This window comes from Ovis aries, chromosome 20 (assembly GCF_016772045.2).
Source record: "Ovis aries strain OAR_USU_Benz2616 breed Rambouillet chromosome 20, ARS-UI_Ramb_v3.0, whole genome shotgun sequence".
In the NCBI taxonomy this organism is placed as follows: Eukaryota; Metazoa; Chordata; class Mammalia; order Artiodactyla; family Bovidae; genus Ovis; species Ovis aries.
In genome coordinates this window covers 6,253,941-6,280,805 of record NC_056073.1, presented here as the reverse complement: position 1 = coordinate 6,280,805, position 26,865 = coordinate 6,253,941, and the positions used below count along the sequence as shown (strand labels likewise).

The following is a 26,865-nucleotide window of genomic DNA, read 5'->3' as shown; positions in this document are numbered from 1 at the left end:
TCTCTATTTCTGCTTTGCAAATAAAATCATTTAAAATAACTGAAATAGTGAGTTTTGAGCAGGTGAGTGTGCTTTGATGATTAACGAAGTTTATCTTAAAAAATCCTCACATTTTTTCATTTAAAGAACACCTTCAAATTTTGCCTGACAAGCTGGCAAACTCATGAAATTGCCACATTTCCTAACACCTTCATGCTCTGTACTACTGAATTAGTTTTCCCTTTCATTCCTGAGAGGTGTTATCTTCTGATCATAGGTGTCTTGGATAAAGAGACTTCTCCTTCTCTAGTTATCACAAATCTCTAACTTAGAGCTGCAGCTTTACTACCCCACATGTGGACCTCTCAGTTGAGATGTTGATTATATTCAACGCCTGTTACAAATGCCCAGGGCATTTGTACTTCTTTTTTTAAGATTCCACCTATAAGTGATATCATAGGATATATTTCTTTCTCTGTCTTACTTCAAAAACAAACTTATGGTTACCAAAAGGGAAAGGTGGAAAGGAGGGATAAATTAGGAGTTTGGAATTAGCATATACACATTGTGTGCATGCCTGTATGGTCTGATTCTTTGCCACCCGTGTCTCTTGCATCTAGTAGTATCAGGCTGATTCTTTACCACTGAACTCCCTGGGAAGCTCTTGTATATAAAATAGATAATGGGGCTTTCCTGGTGGCTCAGATAGTAAGGAATCTGTCTGCAATGCAGGGGATTCAGGTTCAATACCTGGATCAGGAAGATAGCCTGAAGAAGGGAATGATAATCCACTCCAGTATTCTTGCCTGGAGCATTTCATGGACAGAAGAGCCTGGAGGGCTGCAGTCCATGAGGTCTCAAAGAGTCAGATATGACTCAGTGACTAATACAACACACTCTGTGTATCTCAGGGAACTCTACTCAATATTCTGTAATAAACTTCATGGAAAAAGGATCTGAAAAAGGATGAATATTTGCATATAGACAAGCTGAATCACTTTGCTGTACCCCTAAAACAAACACAACATTGAAAATCAATTATGCTCCAATATAAAATAAAAATGAAATTTGAAAAAGCCCAAAGAACAAATGTGCAGGCTGCTAAGGAACTAGCACTTCACTCTGGAATGAAGATGTCGGTTCCTGGCTGTCTGGAAGCTCTCAGCATTTGAGAGCAAGCAGTGCTGCTGTTTGCTGTTGGATGAGTTGTAAATCCACAAGTTTCTCATTAAATGTTTAATGTGCTTTGCTTTCGAAAGATGTAATCCCCTGAGCTATTATTCCAATTCACATTCCAGTAGCAGACTCTGCTAAATTGTAACTAGTATGCGAAAAGATCATAACAGCTGCCATGGATTGAGTAGTTGTGTGCCAAGCACTCGTATTAGCACTTTCATACATTATCTCATCTAATTCTTGGCTTGATGTAGTGGGTACTGTAATTATCTGTGTTTTAAAGACAAGAACACTGAGAAAGAGAGAGGCTAAGTCACGCTGAAGTAGAGAGAAGCCACCTAGAACTATTTACATGGCAGAGCCAGAACTATACTATTGTAATTTTTTTATTCTAGTAGAATTGGTTTACAATGTGTTAGCTTCTGCTGTACGACAACGTGAATCAGCTATATGTGTACATTTATTCTCTCCCTCTTGAGCCTCCCTCTCCTTCCCATCTCAGCCCTCTAGGTCATCACAGCACTGGGCAGAGTTCACTGTGTGTACAAGAGGCAGTTTTTCCGCTATCTGTTTTATACATGGTAGTGATTTTATGTCAATGCTAGTCTCTCAGCTCATCTCAGCCACTCCCCACTCGACTGTGTTCACAATTGCTTCCTCTATGTATTTATCTTTATTCTTGCTCTGCAGATAGGTTCAGCTGTGGCATTTTTCTAGATCCCATAATATATACATTAATATGCGATATTTTCCTCTTCCTGATTTACTTCACTCTGTATGACAAACTCTAGTTTCATCCACAACACTACGAATGATCCAATTTTGTTCCTTTTTATATCTGAGTAATACTCCACTGTATATATACATGTACCATATCTTCTTTATCCATTTTTCTGTTGATAGGCATCTAAGTTGTTCCGTATCATGGGCAGAGCCAGGACTTTAAAAGATCTGTCCCCCAAATGGTACTGAGTGTTCCTGTAGAATCAGTTAACTTTGACCCATTCAGGTTCAAAATGGCAAAAATGGCTTTTAATCTTGGAACCAGATATCTTTCTGAAATGATCAGCTTAGATATATTTCTAAGCAGCAAATATGATTCATTGACTACACCTACTTCTGCTTCATTGATGGCACTAAAGCCTTTGACTGTGTGGATCACAACAAACTGTGAAAAATTCTTAAAGAGATGGGAATACCAGGTCACCTTACCTGCCTCCTGAGAAATCTGTATGCAGGTCAAGAAGCAACAGTTAGTACCGGACATGGAACAATGGACTGGTTCAATATTTGGGAGTACATCAAGGCTGTGTATTGTCACCCTGCTTATTTAACTTATATGCTGAGTCAGTTCAATTCAGTTCAGTCGCTCAGTCGTGTCCGACTCTTTGCAACTCCATGAATTGCAGCATGCCAGGCCTCCCTGTCCATCACCAACTCCCGGAGTTTACTCACATTCATGTCCATCGAGTCAGTGATGCCATCCAGCCATCTCATCCTCTGTCATCCCCTTGTCTTCCTGCCCCCAATCCCTCCCAGCATCAGAGTCTTTTCCAATGAGTCAACTCTTCGCATGAGGTGGGCAAAATATTGGAGTTTCAGCTTTAGCATCATTCCTTCCAAAGAAATCCCAGGGCTGATCTCCTTCAGAATGGACTAGTTGAATCTCCTTGCAGTCCAAGGGACTCTCAAGAGTCTTCTCCAACACATGATGCCAAATGCTGGGCTGGATGAAGCACAAACTGGAATCAAGATTTCCCAGAGAAATATCAATAACCTCAGATATGCAGATGACTCCATCCTTATGGCAGAAAATGAAGAGGGACTAAGGAGCCTCTTGATGAAGATGAAAGAGAAGAGTGAAAAAGCTGTCGTAAAATTCAACATTCAGAAAACTAATATCATGGCATCTGGTCCCATCAGTTTATGGCAAATAGATGGGGAAAAATGGAAACAGTGACAGACTTAATTTTTGTAGGCTCCAAAATCACTGCAGGTGGTGACTACAGGCATGAAGTTAAAAGATGCTTGCTCCTTGGAAGAAAAGCTATGGAAAACCTAGACAGTGTACTGAAAAGCAGAGATATTATTTTACCTACAAATATCCCTTTAGTTAAAGCTATGATTTTTCCAATTCACATGTATGCATGTGAGAGTTGGACCATAAAGAAGGCTGAAAACCAAAGAATTGATGTTTTTTAACTGTGGCATTGGAGAAGACTCTTGAGAGTCCCTTAGACTTCAAGGAGATAAAGCCAGTCAATCCTAAAGGAAATCAATCCTGAATATTCTTTGGAAGGACTGATGTTGAAATTCCGATACTTTGGTCACTGATGAGAAGAGTCGCCTCATTAGAAAAGATCCTGATGCTGGGAAAGATTGAAGGCAGGAGGAGAAGGGGATGGAGAAGGAGATGGCAGAGGACGAGACATTGGGTGGCATCACTGATTCAATGAATATGAGTTTGAACAAGCTCCAGGAGATGGTGATGGACAGGGATGCTTGGCATGCTGCAGTCCATGGGGTAGCAAAGAGTCAGACACATCTGAGTGACTGAACAGCTACAATAGATATATTTTTGGATTTTTTTCTACAATCAGTAAATTATAACATCTTTAGAGGTTATCATAACTTTGAGTGACTTAATTATATGATCAGTTGTAAAAGAGATACTTTTCCCTGTTTTTTTCTTTTTCATTTTTGTCCTTATCTGGATAAAAAGAGACAGAATTGTTTGGGAAAATAAGAAATTCATCCCCTCAATAAGGACTATTTTTCCCTTGCTTCTAGTGAGGGCCCACTAAGCCAAATACTCATTTAGGTGTCAATATACATTTTCTCTGAATTCTTTCTAACATATCTTATGGAAGCTCTATTTTCTTGCAATTTAGAGTATTTTATATTCTAGGGGAAATGAGGTACATTTTTTTCCCAGGTTGCCACAGTTTATAGCATAGAAAAAGGAAATCTAATTCTAAATCACTTATTGGCTCCTGGGGATTTGTTTGCATAAAAGTCACTAAAGTGATATTTAAATGAAAAACGATTAGTGATTTGGGAGAATTTAAATTACCTAGCACTATGAATAAATGTAATAAAGTTGCCAAATAGTTCCAGGAAGGCAATAAGGAAAATCTGGCTGATCTGTAAGAGTTCTGTTGATGCAAAGCAAGGAAATCGCTTCTCATTTCTAAGGTACAGTAGCTTGAGGGCTGAAGTCTCTTCAGAAAATTTCTGATTGTTGAAATTGTCCTGGTATCTGGTCGAATACTAGAAAATCAGAAACATAACAAGTACTTCAGTGAATAACATGAGATCAAATGAACTGAGTTAAACTGGTTGCTACAGGAAGAGCTTTAAAAATAGGTTAATGCTTAGCCTGGTGGCTACATATAATACAAAATACCCCCAATTATCAAATGGACTCTGAATACAGTAGAAATGAATTATTTTGTGTGTTTGCTTCTGGATAACTCCCCCCGCCCCCACACACACATTTTTTAAAGTACAATTTTAAACATAGGATGGTGTATTACATACTAACTGTACTAACTGGATAGGCAGTTACCAAGTGTTGGGATGGTTTTTCTGAGAACTCTGCATCACCAGCCCAAGACATGTCCTTTTCCTTGATCACATTACCTGAATGAGAACTGAGATTTATCATATTCTTTATCTTGAGTGGGAAAGGTGAACTGTGAGTCATCCCTGTTTCCTGGGAAAGCTCTTATCTTCTCTAGCTGGCTTCCTGGCTTCCTGGCTTGACTGAAGCCATTATTTCCATAATATGTCTTCTGAGCTAAGTTAGAGGCTTATCAACAGGTCTTCTATAGAGAGTTCCATGATCATATAAATATGAAAAAAAAACTGGCTAATCTATATGAATTCAGTTCAGTTCAGTCACTCAGTCATGTCCAACTCTTTGTGACCTCATGAATCGCAGCACACCAGGCCTCCCTGTCCATCACCAACTCCCAGAGTTTACCCAAATTCATGTCCATTGAGTCAGTAATGCCATCCAGCTATTTCGTCCTCTGTTGTCCCCTTCTCCTCCTGCCCCCAATCCATCCCAGCATCAGAGATTTTCCAATGAGTCAACTCTTTGCATGAGGAGGCTGAAGTATTGGAGTTTCAACTTCAGCATCAGTCCTTCCAATGAACACCCAGGACTGATCTCCTTTAGGATGGACTGGTTGGATCTCCTTGCAGTCCAAGGGACTCTCAAGAGTCTTCTCCAACACCACAGATCAAAAGCATCAATTCTTCAGCACTCAGCTTTCTTTAGAGTCCAACTCTCACATCCATACATGATCACTGGAAAATGGCCATACATGGCCATACATGACCATAGCTTTGACTAGACAGACCTTTGTTGGCAAAGTAATGTCTCTGCTTTTGAATATGCTGTCTAGGTTGGTCATAACTTTCCTTCCAAGGAGTAAGCGTCTTTTAATTTCATGGCTGCATCACTATTTGCAGTGATTTTGGAGACTCCCAAAGTATGAATTAATTCAACCCAAATGAAGTTTTGTAGACTGTGATGTGTAACAATGAGGAATAGAATATATTGATCATGGGAGGTTAGAAAGAGTCTAGCTTAAAGATTTGGGTAGCTCTTCCTGGATGACAGTCCTAAGTGTCAGCAGACAAAAGGAAACAGAGACTGATTGTTTTCCCTGGTGCAAGCAGACTGACTACAGGAAGTGAGGGAGGGGAAGGGAAGAGGGCAAGAGGTCCTGCCTAGACCGTGCAGATCCTTGTTTTGTAGGAAGACTCACTTCTATCCACTTTAGATTTATGTCTAGTGTCAAGTCAAATGACATTGGCTGATCAGCCTTTGCCTAACCTTTTCTTAAAGGTGCTTTCTTGAGATTGTTCAAAATAATGTCTTGATTGGACAACCCTGTTCCAAATTGTTTTCCTCTAAATTAGATTAACTGACAATTTTCTCTCAGCCCATTTGGACTTTGTGTGCTGTCTTGATAAATTCACAGTGGGACTGATGGGGAGCTGGTCTTTGGAAGACCATAGCTCCCTGAAAATTTAAATTCTACCACTTTAGACTTTTTTCTCTTTATGGTAGAAATACAGGTTAGAAACTATTTAAGACACAGTTAAAACAGGTTAGAAAACACAGAAATTTATTTCAATATTTCTCAACATATGTGCCATTAGCCATCAATCCTGCAAGGTTTGGAATAAAGATGTACTATCTGTGGTCAAGTATATTTGTGAAATGGTGTATCTTTCTTCCAAAGACTCATACTATTCATTAATATACTGAAGAGAATTCTGCCTTCATTGACTTTTTTTTTTACCCCATGTTTCCTAAATCATGACATCATAGAACCTCTTCTTCTTTGCTTATAATGATGGTTAATATTCCACAGGATTTATATTCCACAGAACACACTTAGGAGATGCTGCAATATTGAAAGAAAAGTGCTGGAGGGAGCAGAAATGCATTCAGGGATAAAACAAAGGTTTCTTAGTGTCTCAGAAAGAATTCTTATGATTGTAGGCAAAATTGGCGTGCAACTGTCCACTGTTAGTGATGGACAGGGAAGCATGGCATGCTTCTGTCCATGGGGTCGCTGAACTGAAAACTGAAGTCCTTTGAAGCCAACAGAAACAACACAGTTGAGGTCTGTTGATAGGGACATGTAGGCAGTGCATTTAGTCACATGGCTGTCTTTCATATGCCCTGATGGACATGAGCTCTGCATGCTGTGTCTTTGGATCTTATTTAGTCTGGCTTAAATGTTTATAGCAGAGGTACCCAGCTCACAGGCCTGTGAGAAGTCCATGAAATGATGAATAATAAGTACTTACCACACAGTTATAATAGATTGAGCATAATCTATTATGCTCAATAATAGTTGAGCATAACAGAAATGTTATTATATAATATATAAATTTATTCTTTCTTCCTTGCATTAACCTTGGGAGAATAGCAGATTTCTGAAACAGGTAAATTCTGTAAGAGCTAACCAATGAAAGACTTCATTATTTAGAGCATTTTATTTCATAAATAGAGTGTTCTGGATTTATTGGCCCTGATGGACTTTATGTATTTCTGGTGAACCTGAAAATTCTACTCTGCTCCTAAATCAAATCAAATCATGTCAAGTCTAATCTAATCAAATGAACAGCTCTGTACCTGATTGTTTTCCAGGCATCAAGTTGAAGTGCATTGAATCTGAGAGAGAACTTTAAGAGACTTCCCTGAGTTATACTCTATTATAAATATTGCAAATATTTTGAATAAAAGATACTATTTTCAAACAGAGATGGAGAAAGTCAGAGTTCATTTTTCTACTTGGCTTAGTCAAAAAATATAATTTTAATAGCTTTATTATTCATTCCCTGGAAGAACAATGAAGTTAACTAAGTTATCACAAGTAAGACTCGCCTCTTAGGTGGAGCTATTTGGAAACTATTAAAACACTAATAAAGCTGGTATAACATTTACAGGAGTAGCTTTGGCCACCTCATGGGAAGAGTTGACTCATTGGAAGAGACTCTGATGCTGGGAGGGATTGGGGGGAAGAGGAGAAGGGGACGACAGAGGATGAGATGGCTGGATGGATGTGAGTCTGAGTCTGAGTGAACTCTGGGAGTTGGTGCTGGACAGGGAGGCCTGGTGTGCTGTGATTCATGCGGTCGCAAAGAGTTGGACACGACTGAACAACTGAACTGAACTGAATTGAAGGAGTTCATATGCCACAACTCAGACCCGATGCAGCCAAATAAATAAGCAATAATAAACATTTAAAGCCTGTAACTTTACTACATTATATGGTATCAGGTTGATGTATATAAACATGTTCTAAATTTGGGGGATAACCTCATTGTTTACTAGTACATCTTTTCTCAGACACTCAATACACATGATATTAGTGTGTCTAAGTTGGCATCACTAACAAATAAAAAATATCATATTTTTCTTTTGTTTGTTGGAAGTTAAAGTAAAGTAACATTTCATATATTATACAACTTTTAAAACCACTGATCATTGAAGTGAGAAAGGAAAATTCACTTCATTACCTGGATCATCATTATCTAGATAAAACATAGTATGTGATTGACTAAATCTATTTCTCTAGGAGGCAGTTGTTTTTTATTTTCTGAGGTGTATTTTAGTGTTGGTAAATACTGAACAATGAGAGGTACCTTTGGGAAATATCAGAGTGACTGTTCCCAAGGTCCTTTTTACCCGTCATTAGTCTTTGTGTCCAGTTCTTTGCGACCCCATGAACTGCGAACACGCCAAGCTTCACTCTCCTTCACATTCTCCCAGAGCTTGCTCAAATTCATGTTCATTGAATAGGTGATGCCATCCAAACCTGTCATCCTTTGTTGCCCACTTCTCCTCCTGCCCTCAATCTTTCCCAGCATCAGGGTCTTTTCTAGTGAGTCAGCTCTTCACAACAGGGGGCCAAAGTATTGGAGCTTCAGCTTCAGCATCAATACTTCCAATGTATATTCAGGGTTGATTTCCTTTAGGATTGACTGGTTTGATCTCCTTGTTGTCCAAGGGACTCTCAAGAGTCTTTTCTAGCACCACAGTTCGAAACCATCAATTGTTTGGCGCTCAGCCTTCTTTATGGTCCAACTTTCCCATCCTTCCATGACTACTGGAAAAACCATAGCTTTGACTATACAGCCCTTTGTCAGCAAAGTGATGTCTCTGCTTTTTAATAGGCTGTCTAGGTTTGTCATAGCACACAGTAGGTGTAAATGATGCAGCAGAAGAACATGACAGGCAGATGTCATGGTGGACTTTAAGCGCACACTTCCCTCAGTTCATCCCAGCATCTCCTCCACTCTGTGGGTGAAGAACCAGGGGCAGAACTGAATGTCTCTGAAACAAGCATTTTGAAATTCAAAGAGCATCAAGCATTTCCTTATGTTTCCTCCAGGTTCTCTTTTTTCTTTCTCTCTCTCCTCAAAACAGAATCGCAAACCCTTCAGCAAACTTGAGGAAAAACACACTGTCCTCACTCCTTATTCAGCTGAACTTGTGGCAGAATGAATGTGTTATCAGTCTGCTCCTGAGTTTTTAGTTTATTTTCTTTACTAGTCGAAGCCTGATGCGTAGCACTGTGATGTAATTGAATCAACATCATGGGGCTGAATTGATCACCACAGGACATATCTTTGAGAGAGAAATGTGAAAATTTACTTTTTCCCTTTTCTGGGAACAAAAATTGGGGGCTGTTAAAAAGTAGATTCCTGAGGTGATTCCTGAGGTGATTCCTGAGGTGATTCCTGAGGTGGTTCCTGAGGTGTGCTTATATAATAGATACCTGCTCTTTGGCTGTTGCCGAAATATGGCCTCTGTTCACTGATGCTGAATAGAAACTCAGAGAGAGAGTTTTGTGTGAGACAGAAAAGAATAGCTTTATTGCTTTGCCAGGCAAGAGGGCACAGCGGGCTAGCGCCCTCAAGACTGTGTTTCTGACCTGGAGAGGGTAGTGAGTTTTACAGCAACAGGTCGAAGAGGGCATCGTGAGCTTGCGGACGGTCTTCTGACCGGTTGGTGGTGAGGCAAGTGGGAGTCCACATCATTAACCTTCTGGTTGGAAGCGGTCTGGGATCTAAGTCCTTGCGGCAGCATATAGTTAACTTCTCCCACCTGGTGGGGGTTTCAGTGTCTGCAAAACAGCTCAAAATGTGACCTGAATATTTATCTAGAGTCCTTGAGAAATAACTAAAGGAGGCCTTGGACTTTGTTTAATGGCTAAAGTATTATTATTTTGTCTTGCTTCACTGTTTTCCTTTCTTTTTGCATTTTCTCATTCCTTTAATTAAACTCATTCTTTAACTAAGTTTCTAAAGACATGGAGAAGGAAATGGCAACCCATTCCAGTATTCTTGCCTGGAGAATCCCATGGACAGAGGAGCCTGGTGGGCTACAGTCTATGGGGTCACAAGAGTCGCACACGACTGAGTGCCTTTCACTTCACTTCTAAAGACAAAAGGCAGGTGGAGGACACGAGTGGTGGTCTGTTTTCAGATGATTTTTTAGGGTCCTTCTGGGCTACATGGACTCCCCAAGTTAGAAACTATCTAATCTATATGATGATTCTTCCCAAAGTGAGTTCCATGAAACACTAGTCCTCTGATCTACTTCACAGCAAAAATGATGTTAAATCAAATGAAATAGAGTAGAATACGTTGCACTGGGTCACGCATTATTGAGAATCACAAATATTATTTTTGTTTCTTCCAGCCTCTCAGCACTTAGGTAGTTTATAAAAAATATTGCAGTGAGGACAAAAAAGACTATTTATTTAATTTTTAAAGCTGGTGTTTCTTAGAACTGTTTGATTAATCTGCTGCTCCTCTTGTAATTATCTATTACAATTTCTCAGAACTAGTGTTCTGAGAAAGTCATCTTAAGAGAGAGCAGCTCATCAATTTCCAGAGGCACATTTTCTTTATTATCACACCTCTGAAGCTGGGATGCTTCCTACATTTGACAATGTCCTGGGTTCAAGCAAAAAAAAAAAAAAAAGATAAAAGGATAAATAAAAAGGGGTAAAATTCCATGGGACAGAGCTTAGTAATGTGGCCACACCTGGAAGTCAAGGGAGACCAAGAAATATAGTCATTTTTCTGAGCCTGCAGGTACTGAACTAAAATTGCTATCACTAAACCTTATAAATGGAAGGAAAGCCTACTCAAAGCAGGAGCCCTGAGGAGCTAGCACCATCTGCCATAGTGTGGGCACTGATTAATGATATTTACAAGAAACTAGTTCCATATAAAAACCAAAACTGGCCAAGTAACAAAACAAAACTCTTTCAGATTTCAGGCATGAAGGCAAATATTATCGAAGATGAAAAATTCATTTTGCCATTAGCACCTGGAAGTTAGCCCTTTCTCCTCCAATATTAAGAAGCTTAGAAGAAATTTCGTGGTGTGCATGGCCCCTGAACTTGGTCAGAAGAGAATAATATTTTCTGTTGACTTCTTGGGTCACTCATTATCCACATTTAAGTGGGAGTAAGTGCAACTAGGGGATGAAGGGGTGATTCACCAAGTGGATACTGTGCAGACATGGGCTCTTAGTAACACTGTCCAAAATGTCCAGAATTTGATTAGTTAGTTCTCAGTCTGCTTTGTGACTGGGTTTCCTTTACTTTTAGAGAGTTTGATTCTATTAAATGCAACAATTATTGTAAAATATTCTCCAGCATTCACCAATTCTTTTAATTCTTACATTTATTCACAGGATATTTAATCTTTAATCAAAATTGAAATATTAAGGTGGGAGACTGTTCAAGTTTGTCTAATCTTAATCTGGAAACAGAATGTGGCTGAAATTTTTCAGCATTACAATGAAAGTAAAATGCCATCTGTAATAGTGTAAAATTTTTTAAAATTAAAATTTTGCCTCTTTAGGTCACTGTCATTTTGGAATTTCTGTCTCTGTCAGCTGATCCTCTTGACTTTTTTGCTTTATTGAGTTATCCTTTGACCAAGGGAAAAAAATCATTTAATGAAGTCAGACTTCATTACCAACTCCTAAAAGCTGTTATTCTGTGGTGTTTACTTTTCTTTATTAGCTCTTGAAAACATTCTTACTTTATAGAGGAATGCAATAATCATGGAGTAATGAGATGTAAAATTTGCCCTATGTTTATTATATCAGATTGTCTGGTATCATTAAGTAAATAAAATTTCAAAGTAATACGCGCTTCTTGGGTCTCAAGTCCTATGGGCTTATTTTAAAGAAAAGCAATATTAAATAATTGGTAAAAAGTCTTATAAGATCTGACAGGTGAGCTTCATGAATTGATCTGACTTAGTGATAAATACTGTAAATATGTTTTCAAAAAATATGGTATTTTGCCTGTTGTTTCTCTATCACCTTTTCTGATGGAGAAGGATTATACATTCATATACTTTTATTTTTAAACAGTAAATCATAAAAAATAAATAAATGCTATTATTATAACAATGTGCCTGTGGGGAGGAAATGATTTTCTTAAAGTTGTGCAGTCTATCAGATAGATGTGTATTTCCTCATTATTATCAGATATTCACTGCATACCTCCCATGTACAAAGTTCTCTGGCCAACTTTGGAACTGCTGCTGCTGCTGCTGCTAAGTCACTTCAGTCGTGTCCGACTCTGTGTGACCCCATAGATGGCAGCCCACCAGGCTCCCCCATCCCTGGGATTCTCCAGGCAAGAACACTGGAGTGGGTTGCCATTTCCTTCTCCAGTGCATGAAAGTGAAAAGTGAAAGTGAATTTGCTCAGTCCTGTCCGACTCTTAGCGACCCCACAGACTGCAGCCCACCAGGCTCCTCCATCCATGGGATTTTCCAGGCAAGAGTACTGGAGTGGGGTGCCATTGCCTTCTCCGAACTTTGGAAAGTGGATGTCAAATTCTGAATAGCTCAACCCTGCAAAAATGTGTTATACTTTTATTACTTCCACAGAGCAGAAGGGAAATAGCACAGCTCCATTATTAAATTAGAATTCTAAAGTGATAAATTGCAATAACAATGATAATCTAGCTTTTTCTGGAACATGAGACAGCTTAATATTATAAATTCCTAAAAGCACACTGATTAACCAATAATGAAGGTATGAGAAATGTATAAGGTAGATATATTTCTGTCCCAGGTAGAAAGACTTTGAGAATGTGTCTATATCTCTGAAACGATTTACTCAGAGAAGCAAACTTATTCTGCTCCAACTCCAAGATTCTGCAGTGTGGCCAATCTGATGGCATAAGAATCAAAAACCACCCAGATTTCTAGGATTTCTATGGCACTGCTCTTCGAGTTTTCAGGCAGACACTCTACCACAATCTACTTGAGAATTTGACACTTTTATCCCATCACCTAAATCGCAGCAAATAGCAACAAAAACAGTGGCCAAAATTATTGCATTATATAGTAACCGAGAAAACACATTCTATGTATTCTTTCAATTTTGTACTATGTTATGATTCCCCACATTGAATTGCTATTTTTAAACATAGAGTGAAATAGATATGTTACATAGATAATACATTTAAGAAATGTCATTCAGAACAGCTGAATGTACAAAATTAAAAAAAAAAACTTTATAACAGGGCATGGGGATTTCTTATAATGGTTATTGGGATAAATTGGAAAAACTCTGACACATTGCTTCTTTTTCTTCTTTAGGCTTCTTTAGCTGAAACGACTGATCTTCCAGAATTCTTTATTGCATCTTACAAATGGCCTGGATGGACCCATGGCCCTTTGGATCAGAAAAATTGTGCTGCATCCTGGGCTTTTTCCACTGCAAGTAATAAAGTCATTTTAATTACTTCCTTACAAATTCTCCCTTTTACTCTAGACCCTGGGATAGTAATTAAAAGGATTTTTAATTTAGAACATTTAAATATTATCACTTGGTCAATAAAATAAAATCTTACTTTGACCAGAGAAAGCAGCCTGAAGATTAAATAAAAATCCATTTTTACTCTGAAATTGGTCTTTATCATCACAGACTAATTTTAAATAGAGAGTAGATCAAAAGAGCAACAGAGAAAAGTTGCCAAAATTTGTTTGTTCTTTGAGAGTTAAGGGCAGATCATGAGAAGAGTATAAGATTCTTCTTTACCCATAGTACTATCTGCAATACTAATAAGTATGTTATACAGACAAATAATTCTTATATTCTCTTCTCTTGATTAGATCTGCAGAAATATATTTAATTATGAAATTAATATATTTGATGTAGAGACTTCAGAACTTAGTGATAGTGGATTAATGGATAATGGATTTCATTTTAGATAAAATCAGTTTTGTAGATTCTGACTCTACAGTGATACAACTGATCTTCTAACAAGAGTAGTTTCCAAATTACTTTAAAAGTGTAAGGAGGGACTTTCCTGGTGGCTCAGTGGTTAAGACTTTGCCTTCCAGTGAAAACGGTGTGGGTTTGATCCTTAGTGGGAGAGCTAAGATCCAGCATGTCTTTTGGCTAAAATACTAAAATGTAAAACAGAAGCAATATTGTAAAAAAATTCAGTAAAGACTTAAAAAAAGTTCATTAAAAGCAGTGTGAGGGATGACATACGTCTGTTACAGCTACTTCATACAGTTTCACGAGCCAGGACATCAGTACTCAGGTTAATTCCAAGATTTGGCCTCCAAAGTATCCTCAAAATGTGTTGATTGTATTATAACAATTAGACCTCATACCACATTGTCTACTCTCAAAGATCAGTTTCATAAAACTGTGCTCTATGCTTAGAAATAATTCCAAGAGTCCTTAAAAACAGACTAAGTACCGAATGCATCATGAAATAGCTTCCTAGGCTCTGAAGGGTGGCACTTCGTAGGACAGAGGAGTGCTGATACTTTCTCTAAATACCATCACTTCATAGAATAAGCCAGTTTGTTCTAGAAAAGATGCATCTGGTTGAGCTCCCCCTGGAGCATCTCCATCTGTTACTTCTATGGTAATGCTTATTCCCTCCGGGTAAACATTCTCTGGCATGGGAATCTCTTTGAGCCTTGTTTCAAATGGATGGGGACAGATTTAATCAGATACATCGTTTACCGTTTTATGTTTATATGGTTAATGTATTACACCTCCTAAGGGATATGTAATAATTTTACTTTAAGCTAGACCAGCATTTCTGAAGATGTCTTAGGAAAGATATTTGCTGTGAAATACTGAGAGTAACTTGCTAAGCTGATCTGGGCTCTGTTTTTTTGGAGTCCATTGATTACAGTCCCATAGACGGCCTCAGCACAAGGCTAAGTCCATCTGTCCTCTGCCTAACGGATGTCAGTTTTGTATCCTGCATAGTCAATATAGCAGTAGTTACAATGAGAAAAGCTGTCTTTCAAAGAAGCTAAAAAGTATAAAATGGGATAAAGAAGACAATCCACACATATAAAAATATGGTTATATAGCTAAATAAACTTTAAGCAAGATGTCAGAAGCTAAGAGGCGAAGGAGTTCCGAATGGTAGGGGTGATGTCTGCTGCAGAGCAAACTTGGAGAGGAATAAATTAAGCAGGAAAAATAGCAGTGTGAGTCTCAGAGGTAAAGCTCGGTGAAAGTTTTCATATAAAGAGCAGAAAACAATTTGTTGAACTGAGTCATTCTTAAATCTTCTGACCTTTGCTAAGTATTTCAAGAGAATTTGGATTAAACCTTCACTGAGATTCAGGAATGCCTGTAATAAGAGCAACATGTTGAATATCACTAGAATTTAAAGCTCTTATCCTTTGGTTGGAATCTACAGATTCATGGGGCTGGAAGGGAAGGTAGAAGTCCCCATTTTCAAGCCTTTGCTTTTATAAAAGAGGCACAAACAAAAGAAGTGACTGCCCTAAGTGAAAGGCAAGAAGTCCCAGAAGTGAGCCCAGAGGCAGGTTCCTGACTCCTTCAGTATTGTATGTGAAAGGCTTTTATGAACCGGAGAGTGGTTACGGGAATACTTGATTCTGAGCCCTTGTACTGAAAGTCAAAGCATCAGGAATTCCTATTTTCTGTTATGAAACAGGGAATTATTTTCTTGAGACAGAGAGATGGAGGTATAATGATTTTTGCTCCTGTGAAATATATCCTAGCACAAAATACATGGGAAGTGAGAAGCAAGTAGGAGGTTATAGATCCAACACACTCTGAGCATCTAAAATATGCCAGCAATTACACTACAGAATTGCATATGTGCTGTAATTATGTTTTATAAATACGTATACAGAAATACATATACAAAGGCATTATTTTTAAAGAATTTATTTCAGCGCTAGTTTAATAATTCTGCACTAGCACCGTGAGGGGTTCCAGTACACAGATAATTTTGATGAGTAAAAACTATAACTTCTGAGAAAAGTGGATAGGTAGAAAAAGGTTATGAATGTGCTTCCTTTAATCAAAAGTGAGTCCCAGACTAAGAAGAAGACTATATCAGGTCTCCAACAACAACAAAAGTCTGTACCAAAATGTCACTGACTCCAATTTTCTTGTGATCTCCACACATTATCATGGTCGCATGATCAAAATGCTCACACATATAGTTTTCTGCTACTGGTTGATTAGTTTCCCCAGTCTATCATTCTATGAGGTCAGGATGATGACTTGATTTTGTTCTTTGTTGCACTTTCTACTGCTTAGTCTTGTGCCTGCCACCTAGCAGGTGGTGAACAAATGTGTGCTGGGGAAAGGAACACACATTAACAACAGCCATTCTAGGGAATTATTCAAACAAAGAGAATGTTCCAGTCACAAAGGGTAGGCATATACATAAAACAAGGTGAATTCTACATCTACTGAGATTAGGAACATGATCTTCAAGAAAATTATAAGCACAAAAGTGTGCTATATAGCTTTTTGATAATTTTTAAAATCAGGGTTTAGTTGCTTTACAGAATTTTGTTGATTTCTGCTGTACCGTAGAATGAATCAGCTACATGTGAATGAATCAGCGATACATGTATCGCCTCCCTCTTGAGCCATCCCCGCATCCCAGCCCTCTAGGTCATCACAGAGCAAGGAGCTGAGCTCTCTGTGTTACACAGCATCTTTCCACAGTTATCTATTTCACTCATGGTAGTGTACGTACGTTAATCCTACTCTCTCAATTTGTCCCCCTCTTTGATTCCTCCTAACTGTATCTACAAGTCTGTTTTCTATGTCTGCATCTCTGTTCCTGCCCTGCAAGTAGGTTCATCTGTACTATCTTTCTAGATTCCATACATAAGTATTAATTAGTGATAGTTTATAATGTAGATTCATGCTAGTCTCAATTAATTTTAAAACCAAAATTTAATTTACTCCACTATATCAGGTTAACATGGATACATTTTCAATGAATATTTCTGTGATTAGCTTTTCTGATTGCCTCAGGTTAGTTACATTTATTATATAATGAATATATATATTCATTATATATATTCATACACACACATTTTAAATACAGGTGATACAAATGTAAGCAAGATATGACTCTTGCTAGTAAGGTGTTTCACTTGACAGGTTACTTAATGAAGACTTCAGAAGTATATAGAACATGAAAAGAACAAGGAACTAGAACAGACTTTGAAGATGGTGACATAATGCAGCAATGCCAAACCCGGACATAAACTATGACTGAAATTATGACATGGTTGAGAGTGTTGGAATATGCATCGCATTTGGCCTTTAAGTTCCATTAAGTTTCAGAGACTAGTTTAATGATTCAGACAAAAAGGGCTATGCAAATTTTGGCAATATTATATGTCATTTGAATATTAATTAATATTCTCTTTGAGGCAGGTGTGGCAGCTGACCGCATAGCAATTCAGTCCCAAGGTCGATACACCGCCAACCTGTCCCCTCAGAATTTGATCTCTTGCTGTGCCAAGAAGCGCCATGGATGCAACAGCGGAAGTGTTGATAGGGCTTGGTGGTACCTGAGAAAACGTGGGTAAATAGCTCCCCAACATGCATCTCTAGGATTCTTAAGAGTGCTGCTTGGGTTAGAATAAGGGGAAAAAACATTTTGCATTTTCTCCGAACCCTACAAATATATATGCTGCATCTATATAAACACAGGAATTTCATTTAAATATATTCTCTGTTTGGTATCTACTGAAGTTATAAGCTATCAGCAACAACTGTTTGAAAAAATGTATACTTTTCTAGCTAAGTTAATGGAGACAAGTAAGCACTGTCTTCTTGTGGTTCTGAGCCGAATGGTTGTAGAGTCCCACAGTGGGGGTAGAGTTGAACTTATCTCGAGACTCTGAGTTCCCCAGGCAGATTGATAGATGATGCCAGGGGGAGATTAGCCTAAGACCCAGAGGGATGATATAAAGACATGCTGTATAGTTGCCCCAACTCATCAACATCATTGTCACCATTAATTCCATCTGATGAGACGATGCAGGTTGCATTTCTTTACTCTCGTGTAGTCTGATATCCATGCAGCTCCCTGTGTTTACTGTAAGAGCTACTTAAAAGCTGAGTTATTAGGCAAAGGAAATAGCAGCTGATAACTAACAGTTGATGTATGTGCTGCCCTCATCCACTGAGTGCTCTGGACAGAGGAGCCTGGCGGGCTACAGTCCATAGGGTCACAAGAGTTGGACATGACTTAGCAACTAAACCACCACCATGGTGACTTGATATTCCTATTGCAAAAAGTTATGACCCACTAAAGGCTCAGATGGTTAATATTTTTTTAGCAATAAAGTATCTTTTAATTGAGATGTATGCATTTCTGGGTGTGCTATAAGAGACTGGGTGTTATGTATTTATAAAGTTCTTTAAAATTTGTATCTAATGCTTTGCTAATAAGATGGTGATTAGAATGGGCAACTTTGGCTAATACCTTCCTGATTTAATAGTGCTCAGTCAGCTTCTGTTTGTATTATTTTACTAGAATAAAAGTTAAAGCCCTTTAGGAGCTTAAAAATATAACAACATTGAAGGCCAATTAAATCTCCTTGTATTAGTCTGCTCAGGTTAACATACCAAAACACCATAAACTCTGGCCTAAACCACAGAGTTTTAATTTCTGGAAGCTAAGTTCACAATCAAGGCGCTCAAAGTCAAATCACTTTCTGGTGAGACCCCTCCTCTTGGCTTGCCTTCTTACTGAGTCCCCACTCGCAGAGGGAGACATCTCTGTTCCTCTTATCAGGGTCCTAATCTCAGCATGAGGGTCCCACCCTCATGACTTAATTTAAAGCTAATTATCTGTCTATACTGATATAACTATATATCTATATATAGAGATAATATAGATAATCTGTATACAGAAAGATAAATCTATGGTTGAAAAGTAAAGCTCACAAATGTTTGAAAAGGAGAGAAAAGTGAATGAATAAAGAATAACTAAACTTATATGGAGCAGAAGTTTTGTAGGGAGATGTGAAAAGTTAGCATAAGGAAACATTTTCTGGAAAGAAAGTGCTAATTCATATATATATTGTGAATTATATGCGTTCTTTCTGAAAATTTTGTCCATAATCTTACCTTGCTCATGGATGATCTGATAATCATGGTTTGTTTCCAGCCTAGTATATTTTTCAAGAATGTGAATATTTTCACTACTGGTTTAAATAAAGTTATATTACCGCACACAAAAAGAAGCTAATTATCTTTCCAAGTTCCCATCTCTAAATGCCATTGCATTGGTGATTAGAGCTTAAAGTCATGAATTTAGGGTGATACACCTCAATCCATAGTACTTATTATCCCCAAGTAATCCACTGGTACCTTTTGTGAAAGTAGCTTAGCTTTCATCATGCTCCTTACTCAGATTCTCTCACTTTTTTCACACTGTTGAATTTCCTTGAGGCAATCCTAGGACTATAATTCTATGGCCAGCTGAACATCAACTATCCATGAAATAAATTCACTGTTTTATTTTCCTTATCGTCTGCTTCCATACTCAATGAATTGTGTTAGATTTGGATCCAAATAATTTGTATTTTTCTATGTTCAGTTTCAAAATCAGAAACCAAAATTCTTTGATCATTTGTATAATGTATATATCTGATAACTTTCTATCTTATTAACGTCAATACTGTAGTAGTATATACAATTTCTCTTGAAGGATCATGAATTATAAGCACATAATAATTGAAGTCCTATGAGAAGGTATTTATAACAATAAAAATATAAAAATACTTAATTCTAAAACATATAATTTATCAGAATACTCCATCTGAATGTGATAAAACCTGTTCTTTTTCATATTAAATTTCGCTTTTTTAACTTATCTGTTTTTAATTGAAGGATAATTGCTTCACAGTATTGTTTTGGTTTCTGCCAAACATAAATCAGCCATAGGTATACATATGTCCCTCTTGAAACTCCCTCCTTCTTCCCTCCCCAGCTCCAGTTCGAGTTCTCTGATTCATACGGCAAATTTCCTTTGGCTATCTATTTGGCTTTTTATATTATAGTTATAAATGAAGACTTAAGGAGTTATTTTATTAATCATTGCTTTTCATCTTCACAAAATTCTATTTGGTAGATAAATGTCTTTATTAGAATGGATTTGAACAAGGTTTTAGAACCTAAAAAGAATTGATACAAATAAGCTTATTTATAAAACAGAACAGACTCACAGGCTTAGAGAAAAAAATTATGGTTACCAGAGGGCAAGGGTTAGAGGGAGGGATAGATTGGGAGTTTGGGATTGGCATGTACACACTGCTATATTTAAAATTAAATGCCTTACCATGAAAAGAGCTATAATGAAGATATAGGAATGGGGCGGGGAAAGAGTTCATATGATTGAACGACTATGTTCAGTGTCCTGAAACTTATATGTAAGTAGCCAGAAAGATTTACAAATATGTAAATCAGTAAAACCGTATGGAGATAGGTCATTACTGCATTTCCTAAGTATTACATTTACTTCTTTGCTTACTCCTCATAGACTGGTATCCCATGCATGCTATCCACTTTTCAAGGACCAAAATGCTACCAACAATGGCTGCGCCATGGCAAGTAGGTCTGATGGACGGGGAAAACGGCATGCCACCACACCATGTCCCAACAGCATTGAGAAATCCAATAGGATCTACCAGTGTTCTCCTCCATATAGGGTCTCTTCCAATGTAAGTCGGAATTGCAAAACTTCTTAGTGGTTACCTTTCTCAAAAATATATACTACTGTTAATAAAACTATTTATAAACAAGTATATTCTAAAATAATACTATACTTTCAGATATAATTTTTGATATTATTGAAGTGTTTATTAATGACTTCCAATTTGGGTATAATTTTTGATCTTTGTAATATTATCTGTGCAAATGATTGCCTTAAATTTTAAAATTTCCTTGGGAATAGAGTTTTATTTATTTATTTTTTAATTTTTATTTTTACTTTATTTTGCTTTACAATACTGTATTGATTTTACCATGCATTGCCATGAATCAGCCATGGGTGTACATGAGTTCCCAGTCCTGAACCGCCCCTCCCACCTCCCACCCCATATGATCTCTCTGGATCATCCCCATGCACCAGCCCCAAGCATCCTGTATCCTGTATCGAACATAGACTGGCGATTCGTTTCTTACCTGATAGTATACATGTTTCAATGCCATTCTCCCAAATCATCCCACCCTCTCCCTCTCCCACAGAGACTAAAAGTCCATTCCAATACAGTATACTAACACATATATATGGAATTTAGAAAGATGGTAATGATAACCCTCTATGCGAGACAGCAAAAGAGACACAGATGTATATAATGGAATAGAGTTTTAGAATTCTGTTTGTTATATAACACACATGTATATATGTGTATATAAAGTAAATGGTGGTTTAGTTGCTAAGTTGGATCTGGCTCCTTTGCAACCCCATGGACTCTTCTGTGATCCTGCCAGGCTCATCTTTCCATGGGATTCTCCGTGCAAGAATACTGGAGTGGGCTGCCATTTCTTTCTCTAGGGGATTTCCCTGACCCAGGGATTGAATCTGCATTTCCTGCATTTCAGGTGGATTCTTTGCTGGCTGAGCCACCAGGAAAGCCTATACACACATACATATATACATAGTTGACAGATAAAAGCTAAAGCAAACCTTTTTTCATTGACCTTTTGGTGGTATTAGCTTATTTTATTCATCCTTTGCCTTACTCCACAAAATACTTGAAATGGAAATAGTCATGGTGGGAAAAAGACTCCCCTGGATTCCAGTTTGTCATGTTAAAATTCTGGGAGAATTTTACTCCATCTTATCAGTGTCACCCAGACATTCTCACTTTCAGACTGTTTGAAGCTTCAGCGATTTCCAATTATCTGTAGAATACAGTTCAACATTCTTACCATGACGTACAGGTCCTTCATGGCTTGGTTCTGATCTACTGCTTTTTGGACTCATGTCCAACCAACCTACCCATTCCCCACCTGCCCATAATGTTCCTCATAAACTGACCGCTGTCTGCTCCCCACATGCGCCAGGCCCTCTTTGCTTCTACTTAGCTGGGTGATGATTCCTCTCACACCAGTGGTTATCCCACCAACTTCCATGTCAAAGAAGTAGGTCAAAACTTCATCTTCCCTGAGACGTTTTCTTGACTTCTAGGCAGAATCAATGTCCCGTTCTTGTTTGCATCCACGGTATTTGTGCTTGTCTCTATAGTCGAGCTTAGTATATCATGATTAGTTATGGTACTTAGTATTTCATAGTTATGTTACTTAGCAATTAGTTATGTGATTGTCTGTCTACTCCACCAAAATGGAAATATCTTGAGGACTGGTGCAGGGTTAATATTTGTTTTTGTCCTAGTTTCTGGGATGTACTCTAATCAAAGTGCATATGTGAATGAACTTCTTCATTCCTAAAAGTTGCATTACACAGTGGATTAAAACAGAGAAATATTTGTATGCTAAAACTGAGGAACCTCACAAAATAATCATCTGGGATCACTGTTGTGGTCCGAAGAATGGAGATGACACTACTTTCCACTGATAAAACAGTGTTTTATTTAATTTTTTCTTTTTGACCATAAAAATTATTATATTTTCTCTTCATTCCAAAATATTGCCAGTGGTACGAGTCAATGAAACATGCGCGTGCCTTGTCTTTAACAAATTCACCAATGTGGAGATTCACATGCAAGTATTTCAAAGTATGATTAAGAGTAAATTGCAAGTTGTCAAGGCACACTGGGTTCCATAATTCCTAAGCTGATTGTACAGCCCCTAACATTACAGACCAACCAATAGGTGTAGTGTACTCTGACAACAATAACGGTGTTCACTGATATTTTTCCCTCCAGGAAACTGAGATCATGAGAGAAATCATGCAAAATGGACCAGTTCAAGGTAAGCTTGGGCTTCCCAGGTGGCACTCACCTGTCAGTCAGGAGATATAAGAGATATGGGTTTGATCCCTGGGTCGGGAAGATCCCCTGGAGGAGGGCATGGCAATCCATTCCAGTATTCTTGCCTGGAGAATCCCATGGACAGAGGAGCCTGGAAGGCTACAGTCTATAGAGTCGCAAAGAGTCGGACTTGATTGAAATGCCTTAGCATGCGCACAAGGTAAGCTTGGATGAAATATGATTGTGTCTTATTTATTCCTTTAATAAACAACATTGCATTTAGCTCCTATATAAAGAGCTTAATAAATGATAGATATCTTTTGCTTTTAGATAATTCTTAAAGATTCAATGGTTGCAAGACCAATGTAATTATAGGAGATATGCTCACCGAATAGCCTCATTAGCTCCTCTTGTTCTTGAAGAAGACAGACTCATTCATAAATTGAATTGTTGAATAAATGGTATTGACACATTGGATGAAAGTCAGCTTAGTCTATACAAAGTGATCATGGACCCAAAAGACATTCAAACAGGAAATACTGAGAGCTTGTTTGATTGTTTAGTTATATTTGACTCATACATAGTGTTAAAAATCTTCTCACTTCAGTTTAAATGGATTAGATAATGGATTGTAAAAAAATGAAGGTTTAGCAATAGAAAAAAAGTAGACACTTCCCTTTTCCTATGAGCTCAAAAGAAATCAAATAAACCAGGATGATTTTTGTGTTTTATAAAATGCTTTCCATTTTGAGCTATTTTGAAAATGTGTTATGGATAGTAAACTAAAATCAATAAGGAAATCATATACTAATTTATAAAATGTCCTTTGATTTAATATGAAGATATTATATCTCATACACAGTTCCTCTGCTATCTATTGGAATTTATTTTGCACCAATGGTATGAATAAAAGTAAGTTCACAGTGTATATTTCCAGTATTAAAGATTGCCTTGAAATGCTTGGAAGAACAAAACCAGTGAGGCCTAAAATAGAAATTCAGGCTGTGAATACTGAAGAGTCCAAAAATATATTAATATTATCAATACAGTGGAATTGATAAATAAATAAAATAATTAGGTTAAACAAACCAAAATTAAATTGAAAACATTTGATGTACACCCAGGGAACTATTGGTTATATGTATTTTTGTGTTTCTGAATGCCGGCCTAATCAATATTGGTTCAACAGATAATAGGAACAACAGATTTAAAAATTGTGTTGGAAAGACTTTTATTGATCTTTATCATCGCTTAACATTTATTGAGAAACCAAAGCTTATTCTGAACAGGGCCTGAATTCAGTTTTTAAAATCCTGGGGCCATACACAAAACCTGAAATGAATAAAAAGAATTTTTTTTTCTCCTTTCAGTTGTGTAATCTTTGAAGGCTAGAAAAACAGTAGGGAATTAATGTGTAATTTAAATATATCCTTCATTAACTAGAGTTTGTGTGATAAACTTGAAGGAAGCCAGGCATTTGAAGTCAAGGTTGAATTTGAAATTCCAGCTTTGACATTTGCTACTTAAATGACTTTGGTCAAATTTTGTAAACCTCTTTGAGTCTTTAAATCATTATATTACTGTTTAAAGTTTCTCTCTCATGCTTTTATTTTTTTTTCCGTTTTTATTTATTTTTTAATTTAAAAATCTTTAATTCTTATATGCGTTCTCTCTCATGCTTTTAATCAGTTAAAAGAAATCTGCAGCATAATGATTGAAAATTGAGAATATCTTATGTTTATTTAATGGTCAGATACTTAAGTATTCATGAATTTTGCAGACTGAATCAAAAATAAAGAGGTAAAATTTGAAAATAATAAAGTTGAAGTTCAAATTATTCAGCATCATGGAACCAAGGTTTGTTGAGAACTTTCCTCCTGCCAGGCTGAACCAAGAGCAGAAGACAGCTCAGTATCCTACCCTCGTGTGTGGGTACAGTGTAATAAATTTGTGTGGTTTTCCAAAAGTAAAATTGCACTATGGTAGCTTATGCAGTTAGATCATCAGGTCTGTTTGGTGTCAGAAACTCAAGGAGGAATCCATCTTCAAGTTAATTGTCATGGCATCTCATTCATGTTTCTTTAGTTGGGGAGGGTATTTTTCTGCGTTGAAGAGTACTTTTTATTCATGGTGCTTTGAATGCTAATGGAGTCAGTAGCTCTATGGGAGAGATTGCCGATAGCAATATTTTCACGGTTATAAATGCGGTTGCCTCATCTTGCTGTAGATGCAACATGGCTGTCTGCATGTTGTCGCCAGTGCTAATGTACAACTTTTCCCCCTTTGCCTTTGAATGTAAAATGTGATGGAATGATGAATAAATAGTACTGTGTGCATTCTTCTAAAATCTGTAGAATTAAAAAGAAGTTTAGGTGCGGGAAAGAGGACAAAAGCAAAGAGCTGAATAGAGTACAGTTATATAAATTCCTAATCTTATGGAAACGTTTGTTCAAGTAAATAAAGATTTCATCTCTTTTATGAATGTTCGGACACCATCAGAAAAGGCATGCAACCTTAAAAAATGAGATAAAAAGTAGAAATCAAAAGTAATACTTGACTTTGGAGGAGAAGCTTCATTTTAGGATCTGTCAAATGTTAGTGGCTTTCTTTCTTATTTTTTCTAAAATTCACATCAAACTAAGACAAGCATGTTGCACAATTGTCCAGGTATTTGTAACTAGCCCAAATAAAAATGCTTTCAATTCATGTCTTCTAGAGGAGAAGTTTAAAGTATTCACCGTAAATTGCTCAAGCCTTTCAATAAAACAGCCACAATACAGAAAAGAAAAAGAAATAATCTAGGTGAGGGAAGAAAGAAGAGTTTTATAAAATATAAGCTCTTCCTTTCTGAAGAATACACTATTGGCTTAGCTCCCCGAAAGCTGGAGGGATGCAATCTTGCCAGAGTATTCTTTTGCTAAGGGTTTACTTTTTATTCAAACGTACCAAGGAAACTTTTGTATTTACTTCTAAGGAGGAAGGACAATTACTTTAAACCCTGTTAGGTTCACCCTTCACTGATAGCTTAATTGGAATTTTAAGGGACTGGTGGAGAAGCCCAAGGTTAATGGAGAAATAGTGATCACCAGTGAGTGTTGTGGGTTTCCTTCAAGGATTCAGCTCCTGATAATAGTGCTTCTGTCAAAAAAGATCGAGTTCTAAATGTATAACGTGACTTTGAGTAATATGCTAAGTAGCTAAAAGATACTTTTATAAGAGAACTAGGAAATGTTTCAGTCAATTAAGTAGGAAAGAAAATTAAGCTGAACTGCAAAATTCCTGCAAGATTCTACCCCTGGTAATTTACTTGTTGACTGTTCTGTAAGAATTTCTGAAGTTTTTTTTTAAGATAATGATTTAAAATCATGTCATTTATCCTGTTGGGTTTTATTTTAGCTATAATGCAAGTTCATGAGGATTTCTTCAATTATAAGACAGGGATATATAGACACATTACCAGCACAAATGAAGACTCAGAAAAATATCAAAAGTTTCGGACACATGCAGTCAAGCTCACTGGGTAAGGTGATTTCTCAAAAGTCTTCATTTAATACTTCTTGAAAATAAAATTGAAAATAGATTATGTAGTGCATTTGGGTGCCAGAATTCCTCTTGGTATGAGAGGTTCTCATACAAATTAAAAATTATAAAACCTTGACATTATTTAGTCATTATTTTAAAATCCAGTGAAAAATCAACCCATTATTTTAGGAAAGGTACCAAAGCATGTCTCTCATTTACTTGGGAATCCATCCTAAGAACCTGTTCTAAGGGCAATGAAATAGATTATTGGAATTCTACATATGGGATGATCAAGGAAAGTGTGCAAAACCAAGGTGTGCTAGGATGTGGGGAGAAGGTTTTGGATGGAATTACAAATGGTAGAGATTAAGCAGGAAGACAGGGTAAGATCTCCTTTATTCAATGTAA

The 26,865-nt window shown here is 37.2% G+C and overlaps 1 protein-coding gene across 4 annotated transcripts in view; it reads left to right on the top strand.

Moving 5' to 3' along the window:
- The window catches only part of TINAG (tubulointerstitial nephritis antigen), a 107,561-nt gene that overhangs the window by 23,275 nt on the left and 57,421 nt on the right, over nucleotides 1–26,865 (top strand). For all 4 annotated transcript variants that reach the window (XM_042236865.2, XM_060403078.1, XM_004018735.6 and 1 more), the window contains exons 5-9: nucleotides 13,327–13,450; nucleotides 17,423–17,573; nucleotides 20,541–20,721; nucleotides 22,891–22,936; nucleotides 26,332–26,455. In XM_042236865.2, the coding sequence (XP_042092799.1) occupies nucleotides 13,327–13,450; nucleotides 17,423–17,573; nucleotides 20,541–20,721; nucleotides 22,891–22,936; nucleotides 26,332–26,455 (626 nt within the window). The remainder of the gene's footprint in view (nucleotides 1–13,326; nucleotides 13,451–17,422; nucleotides 17,574–20,540; nucleotides 20,722–22,890; nucleotides 22,937–26,331; nucleotides 26,456–26,865) is intronic.